Source organism: Nerophis lumbriciformis, linkage group LG10 (genome assembly GCF_033978685.3).
Source record: "Nerophis lumbriciformis linkage group LG10, RoL_Nlum_v2.1, whole genome shotgun sequence".
NCBI classification, from domain to species: domain Eukaryota; kingdom Metazoa; phylum Chordata; class Actinopteri; order Syngnathiformes; family Syngnathidae; genus Nerophis; species Nerophis lumbriciformis.
This window is the reverse complement of record NC_084557.2, coordinates 51,265,692-51,274,034: the sequence shown is the minus strand read 5'-3', so window position 1 is coordinate 51,274,034 and position 8,343 is coordinate 51,265,692. Positions and strand designations below refer to the sequence as shown.

At 36.2% G+C, this 8,343-nt stretch overlaps 1 protein-coding gene across 1 annotated transcript in view; it reads left to right on the top strand.

Annotated features, from left to right (window-relative positions):
* The first annotated feature begins 1,863 nt into the window (after nucleotides 1–1,863).
* The window catches only part of ca12 (carbonic anhydrase XII), a 64,926-nt gene continuing 58,446 nt past the window's right edge, over nucleotides 1,864–8,343 (top strand). Inside the window, exons 1-2 of the mRNA XM_061969460.2 lie at nucleotides 1,864–1,945; nucleotides 2,250–2,270. Coding sequence (XP_061825444.2) covers nucleotides 1,888–1,945; nucleotides 2,250–2,270 — 79 coding nt within the window. The 5' untranslated portion in view covers nucleotides 1,864–1,887. The remainder of the gene's footprint in view (nucleotides 1,946–2,249; nucleotides 2,271–8,343) is intronic.

Here is an 8,343-nt window from a genome sequence, read left to right as displayed (position 1 = left end):
GCTTACGTGGAGTGATTTCTCCACATTCTCTGAACCCTTTGATGATATTATGGAGCGTAGATGTTGAAATCCCTACATTTCTTGCAATTGCACTTTGAGAAACGTTGTTCTTAAACTGTTTGACTATTTGCTCACGCAGTTGTGGACAAAGGGGTGTACCTCGCCCCATCCTTTCTTGTGAAAGACTGAGCATTTTTTGGGAAGCTGTTTTTATACCCAATCATGGCACCCACCTGTTCCCAATTTGCCTGCTCACCTGTGGGATGTTCCAAATAAGTGTTTGATGAGCATTCCTCAACTTTATCAGTATTTATTGCCACCTTTCCCAACTTCTTTGTCACGTGTTGCTGGCATCGAATTCTAAAGTTAATGATTATTTGCAAAAAAAAAAAGTTTGTCAGTTTGAACATCAAATATGTTGTCTTTGTAGCATATTCAACTGAATATGGCTTGAAAATGATTTGCAAATCATTGTATTCCGTTTATATTTACATCCAACACAATTTCCCAACTCAATGGAAACGGGGTTTGTATATATATATATATATATATATATATATATATATTTATATATATATATATAAACATATACATATGTGCATAGATGTATATATGTTTATACATATATATATATATATATATATATATATATATATATATATATATAAACATATATATATATATGTGCATACATATATTTATTTATATATGTATATGTATGTATGTGTATGTATGTATATATACAGTATATGTATATATATAAATGTGTATATGTATATATGTATGTAAAAGGGACAATCGGTAGAAAATAGATGGATATATGTATGTATGTATATATATCTATATAAATATGTATGCATGTTTGTATATGTATGTATATATATGTACTGTATATATGCATATATGTATATATGTATATGTATGTATATATGTACTATATACAGTATATGCATATATGTGTATATGTACATATATATGTATATTTGTACATATAGTATATGTATGTATATATGTATATATATATATATATATATATATATATATATATATATATACATACATATACACACATATATATATAAATATATATATATATACATATACAGTATATATATATATATACTGTGTATATATATATATATATATATATATATATATATAAATATATATATATACATATACAGTATATATATATATATATATATTTATATATATATATATATATATATATATATATATATATATATATATATATATATATATATATATATATATATATATATATATATTCCACGTGTAAAGCGACTTTGGGTACTTAGAAAAGCGCTATATAAATCCCAGTTATTATTATATATATATATATACAGTGACCCGATATTTGAGATGTATAGATATATAGATAGATGTATAGATAGATATATAGATAGATAGATAGATAGATGGATAGATGTATAGATATATAGATAGATAGATAGATAGATAGATAGATAGATAGAGTCCCTGGGTGTTAAACTGTAAACTAACATGTATGAGAAAAGACTCGCCCAGAGGCACTTGGCAAAGATTGCGTAGAAGCTGAGGAGGACATGTCACAGAGTGTGTGATAAGACGACACAAGAGGACATGTCACAGAGTGTGTGATAAGACGACACAAGAGGACATGTCACAGAGTGTGTGATAAGACGACACATGAGGACATGTCACAGAGTGTGTGATAAGACGACACATGAGGACATGTCACAGAGTGTGTGATAAGAAGACAATGTGGGCTGGTGGTGTTGTGACGTCAAGGGAGCCTACAACGAAAGTCAATAGGAGCTTAAAAGCAGTGTGAATGCTTGTGGTGTGTTGCACGACCTGATCCACGTCAGTCTGAAGGACATCAAGATGCTGCTTCTGTGCGTCACACCCATGGCTCTGTTGCTGCAAGTGGCCGTGGTGCACGGTAAGATGTCTTTCATGTGGAGATACTACTTTATGTTTCACTGTAAGATGTCTTTCATGGGGAGATGCTACTTTATGTTTCACTGTAAGATGTCTTTCATGGGGAGATGCAACTTTGTGTTTCACTGTAAGATGTCTTTCATGGGGAGATGCTACTTTGTGTTTCACTGTAAGATGTGGGGCTGTTGTAGAAGTGGATGCTTTATGAAGGCTCAAAGAGGTAGAATGTTTGGCTTTTTTCTTCTTGTAAAAAGTTTTTATAATTGCAATTTTATTTACAGTGGAACTTTTTTTGTGTGTTTTAGGTGCCACATGGGGGTACACCAGTAAGTTTAAACATGCTTTCTCTTTTTTTTTCTATTGTGCATGTGAAATATTTGTAATGTTTAAATTATTTAGTAATTGTATGCTTGTGCAAACTATTATTGAAGAATACACTAATGAGCTCTCGTGTGTACACTTAAATGATAGTTGCTTATCAATACTCATTGTAAATTACATACTTTATTAAATATACATGCATGAATATCTTACAATTATATCTTACATACTCCAAATACTATATCTTGCAGAGTTTTAAATCAACTTTTTAAATGATATATTTCCTTGTCAAAAAGTGCCTATGCATATGGCTTATTTTGTTATTGTGCCAATGCTTCTCAAAACTAAAAACTAAATTAGTGACTAAATTGTTGCAATTGGACATATTACTTTTCTAGTTTGGCTCATGTTTCAAACAACAATTAAAGCTGCAAGCAGCAATGGACGGGACCGACTTTGACGGCACATAAAATCCAAACCGGAGCAGTAATTAAAACTCTTTGGTCAACTTTTAATCAGAAGGGTTCAATCTCTCTCCTGTGCTAGTTTGAAGCCGACACGACAAACGCGCTCAGAGGAGATAATGTTTGAAAAAAGGTGACCGGTTTGTACAAAACCTTTGTTTTGAAGGGGGAATTGCAAACTTCCTGTTGATTTTTGCTGGGAGTTGTCAATATATGAAATGTAGGTCTAAGTGAGACCTACATAGAGGTTTTTGTTTCATGTCTCTACGACATTCCTACTGGAAGTTACAGGCAGTTTTGTCTGAGTTTTCTTCCTAGGAGCACTTGTGTCTGTGTTTTCTTCCGAGGGGGCGCTAGAGCGCAATTTTGAGTTTTGGGGTTGGATTTTTTATCAAATCGCAAATTTTGCCACTCCTATTGTGTGTGTCCAGTTTGGTGAGTTTTGAAGCATGTTGAGGGGGTCAAATTACAGCTCAAAGAGGCAAAAGTGACTGTCTTTACTAAAATTTTGTTTTGAAGGGGGAATTGCCAACTTCCTGTTGATTTTTGCTGAAAGATGTCAATGTATGAAATCTAGGTCTAAGTCAGACCTACATAGAGGTTTTAGTTTCATGTCTCTACGACATTCATACTGGAAGCTGCAAGCAGTTTTGTCTGTGTTTCTTTCTAGGGGGCGCTAGAGCGCAATTTTGAGTTTTGGGGTTTGGTTTTTTGATTCGATGGCAAATGTCACCAGTCCTGATGTGTGTGTCAAATATGGTGAGTTTTAAAGCATGTTAAGGGGGTCAAATTACAGCTCAAAGAGGCAAAAGTGACTGTTTTTACTAAAATTTTGTTTTGAAGGGGGAATTGCCAACTTCCTGTTGATTTTTGCTGAAAGATGTCAATGTATGAAATCTAGGTCTAAGTCAGACCTACATAGAGGTTTTAGTTTCATGTCTCTACGACATTCATACTGGAAGCTGCAAGCAGTTTTGTCTGTGTTTTTTTCTAGGGGGCGCTAGAGCGCAATTTTGAGTTTTGGGGTTTGGTTTTTTGATTCGATGGCAAATGTCACCAGTCCTGATGTGTGTGTCAAATATGGTGAGTTTTAAAGCATGTTAAGGGGGTCAAATTACAGCTCAAAGAGGCAAAAGTGACTGTTTTTACAAAAATTTTGTTTTGAAGGGGGAATTGCCAACTTCCTGTTGATTTTTGCTGAAAGATGTCAATGTATGAAATCTAGGTCTAAGTCAGACCTACATAGAGGTTTTAGTTTCATGTCTCTACGACATTCATACTAGAAGCTGCAAGCAGTTTTGTCTGTGTTTTTTTCTAGGGGGCGCTAGAGCGCAATTTTGAGTTTTGGGGTTTGGTTTTTTGATTCGATGGCAAATGTCACCAGTCCTGATGTGTGTGTCAAATATGGTGAGTTTTAAAGCATGTTAAGGGGGTCAAATTACAGCTCAAAGAGGCAAAAGTGACTGTTTTTACTAAAATTTTGTTTTGAAGGGGGAATTGCCAACTTCCTGTTGATTTTTGCTGAAAGATGTCAATGTATGAAATCTAGGTCTAAGTCAGACCTACATAGAGGTTTTAGTTTCATGTCTCTACGACATTCATACTAGAAGCTGCAAGCAGTTTTGTCTGTGTTTTTTTCTAGGGGGCGCTAGAGCGCAATTTTGAGTTTTGGGGTTTGGTTTTTTGATTAGATGGCAAATGTCACCAGTCCTGATGTGTGTGTCAAATATGGTGAGTTTTAAAGCATGTTAAGGGGGTCAAATTACAGCTCAAAGAGGCAAAAGTGACTGTTTTTACTAAAATGTTGTTTTGAAGGGGGAATTGCCAACTTCCTGTTGATTTTTGCTGAAAGATGTCAATGTATGAAATCTAGGTCTAAGTCAGACCTACATAGAGGTTTTAGTTTCATGTCTCTACGACATTCATACTGGAAGCTGCAAGCAGTTTTGTCTGTGTTTTTTTCTAGGGGGCGCTAGAGCGCAAGTTTGAGTTTTGGGGTTTGGTTTTTTGATTCGATGGCAAATGTCACCAGTCCTGATGTGTGTGTCAAATATGGTGAGTTTTAAAGCATGTTAAGGGGGTCAAATTACAGCTCAAAGAGGCAAAAGTGACTGTTTTTACAAAAATTGTGTTTTGAAGGGGGAATTGCCACCTTCCTGTTGATTTTTGCTGAAAGATGTCAATGTATGAAATCTAGGTCTAAGTCAGACCTACATAGAGGTTTTAGTTTCATGTCTCTACGACATTCATACTAGAAGCTGCAAGCAGTTTTGTCTGTGTTTTTTTTCTAGGGGGCGCTAGAGCGCAATTTTGAGTTTTGGGGTTTGGTTTTTTGATTCGATGGCAAATGTCACCAGTCCTGATGTGTGTGTCAAATATGGTGAGTTTTAAAGCATGTTAAGGGGGTCAAATTACAGCTCAAAGAGGCAAAAGTGACTGTTTTTACTAAAATTTTGTTTTGAAGGGGGAATTGCCAACTTCCTGTTGATTTTTGCTGAAAGATGTCAATGTATGGAATCTAGGTCTAAGTCAGACCTACATAGAGGTTTTAGTTTCATGTCTCTACGACATTCATACTGGAAGCTGCAAGCAGTTTTGTCTGTGTTTTTTTCTAGGGGGCGCTAGAGCGCAATTTTGAGTTTTGGGGTTTGGTTTTTTGATTCGATGGCAAATGTCACCAGTCCTGATGTGTGTGTCAAATATGGTGAGTTTTAAAGCATGTTAAGGGGGTCAAATTACAGCTCAAAGAGGCAAAAGTGACTGTTTTTACTAAAAGTTTGTTTTGAAGGGGGAATTGCCAACTTCCTGTTGATTTTTGCTGAAAGATGTCAATGTATGAAATCTAGGTCTAAGTCAGACCTACATAGAGGTTTTAGTTTCATGTCTCTACGACATTCATACTAGAAGCTGCAAGCAGTTTTGTCTGTGTTTTTTTCTAGGGGGCGCTAGAGCGCAATTTTGAGTTTTGGGGTTTGGTTTTTTGATTCGATGGCAAATGTCACCAGTCCTGATGTGTGTGTCAAATATGGTGAGTTTTAAAGCATGTTAAGGGGGTCAAATTACAGCTCAAAGAGGCAAAAGTGACTGTTTTTACTAAAATTCTGTTTTGAAGGGGGAATTGCCAACTTCCTGTTGATTTTTGCTGAAAGATGTCAATGTATGAAATCTAGGTCTAAGTCAGACCTACATAGAGGTTTTAGTTTCATGTCTCTACGACATTCATACTGGAAGCTGCAAGCAGTTTTGTCTGTGTTTCTTTCTAGGGGGCGCTAGAGCGCAATTTTGAGTTTTGGGGTTTGGTTTTTTGATTCGATGGCAAATGTCACCAGTCCTGATGTGTGTGTCAAATATGGTGAGTTTTAAAGCATGTTAAGGGGGTCAAATTACAGCTCAAAGAGGCAAAAGTGACTGTTGTTACTAAAATTTTGTTTTGAAGGGGGAATTGCCAACTTCCTGTTGATTTTTGCTGAAAGATGTCAATGTATGAAATCTAGGTCTAAGTCAGACCTACATAGAGGTTTTAGTTTCATGTCTCTACGACATTCATACTGGAAGCTGCAAGCAGTTTTGTCTGTGTTTTTTTCTAGGGGGCGCTAGAGCGCAATTTTGAGTTTTGGGGTTTGGTTTTTTGATTCGATGGCAAATGTCACCAGTCCTGATGTGTGTGTCAAATATGGTGAGTTTTAAAGCATGTTAAGGGGGTCAAATTACAGCTCAAAGAGGCAAAAGTGACTGTTTTTACTAAAATTTTGTTTTGAAGGGGGAATTGCCAACTTCCTGTTGATTTTTGCTGAAAGATGTCAATGTATGAAATCTAGGTCTAAGTCAGACCTACATAGAGGTTTTAGTTTCATGTCTCTACGACATTCATACTGGAAGCTGCAAGCAGTTTTGTCTGTGTTTCTTTCTAGGGGGCGCTAGAGCGCAATTTTGAGTTTTGGGGTTTGGTTTTTTGATTCGATGGCAAATGTCACCAGTCCTGATGTGTGTGTCAAATATGGTGAGTTTTAAAGCATGTTAAGGGGGTCAAATTACAGCTCAAAGAGGCGGCGGAATGATAATAAAACACACGAAATACAATAGGGACCGCAATGTCCCTTTGGGACATTGCGGTCCCTAATAATAAGTACCCGGTAAGTATAAGTATTGTCCCAATGCAGCTATTTAGAGACAAATTCTAGTACATTTTTCAATTAAAAGGTCTGATTCTTCCTTGTCTGTGTTTTATCATAACAGTGGTTTGGCATTAATGAGAGCAAATGAGTCTTTAGGTAATAATCATGCGTCTGCAGTCGCTAGGCGTGGGATTTAGAAACAATTTCAAGCTCTGCTCTGTCAACCTTGCAAACTCTCGTGGTGATTCACTGAGTCATGTCACCTTGCACACTCCTAAAAACACTCTGCTGGAAAGAAAGAAATGCAGCGTGGAGGATTTCAGTCCCAGTTAGGCTCAAGTCATCCAGAGGGTTGTCACAGCGGTCAAGAGCACAGCTGGTGGGCGCTTGACAAGGACACATAAGACTACACCAAGCCTACCACCTTCAACAATAACACTGTTTTTCTAATTGCACATTGAAACTATACGACGCATGAAGTCGTGTCATTTTACAAGTACTGCTCATATTGCTACGTCAACGGCGTAATTAGGAAAGAGCAAGTAAGTTCAACTAACTCATTTTGGCATACACTGCAAATGCTAGAAACAAGAACAAATGATCTTAAAATGAGACACATTTTAGTTTTTTAAGCAAGAAAATCTGCGAATGGGGTAAGCAAAATTTGCTTGGCTAGAATTCTTAAAACTAGAATATTTTTTCCTGTCTCCTCGCCACTCCGTAGCACTTTGAGATTACAGAAATATGAAGTGTGTCATAAATACAATGCATTATTATAATGATTATTATTGTGACTAAGAATATAAAGAGTACTCAAATAAGAAATCAGGTTTAAGTTGAAGCAAGTTGTTCTCATCACATAAAGTGAAATGTCTTTATTATAAGGTCAATTTAAGCCAAATGTTCTTATTAGAGTTATAAATTGTGATACAATTTACTCGCATAAGGCTAGATTTAAGCAAAATGATATTACATATCCTATATATATATATATATATATATATATATATATATATATATATACTGTATCATGAGATAGGCTCCAGCGTGAGCATGAGGCTAGATTTAAGCAAAATGATATTACATATCTGCGATGAGGTGGCGACTTGTCCAGGGTGTACCCCGCCTTCCGCCCGATTGTAGCTGAGATAGGCTCCAGCGACCCCCGCGACCCCAAAGGGAATAAGCGGTAGAAAATGGATGGATGGATGGATGGATATTACATATCCTATATAGTTTAATTATATATATATATATATATACTGTATCATGAGATAGGCTCCAGCGACCCCCTGCTACCCCGAAAGGAAAAAGCAGTAGAAGATGGATGGATGGATACACCGTATTTTCCGCACTATAAGGCGCACCGGATTATAAGACGCACCTTCAATGAATGGCCTATTTTAAAACTTTGTTCATATATAAGGCGCACCGCATTATAAGGCGCACCGCATTATAAGGCGCATAGAATAGACGCTACAGTAGAGGCTGGGGTTACG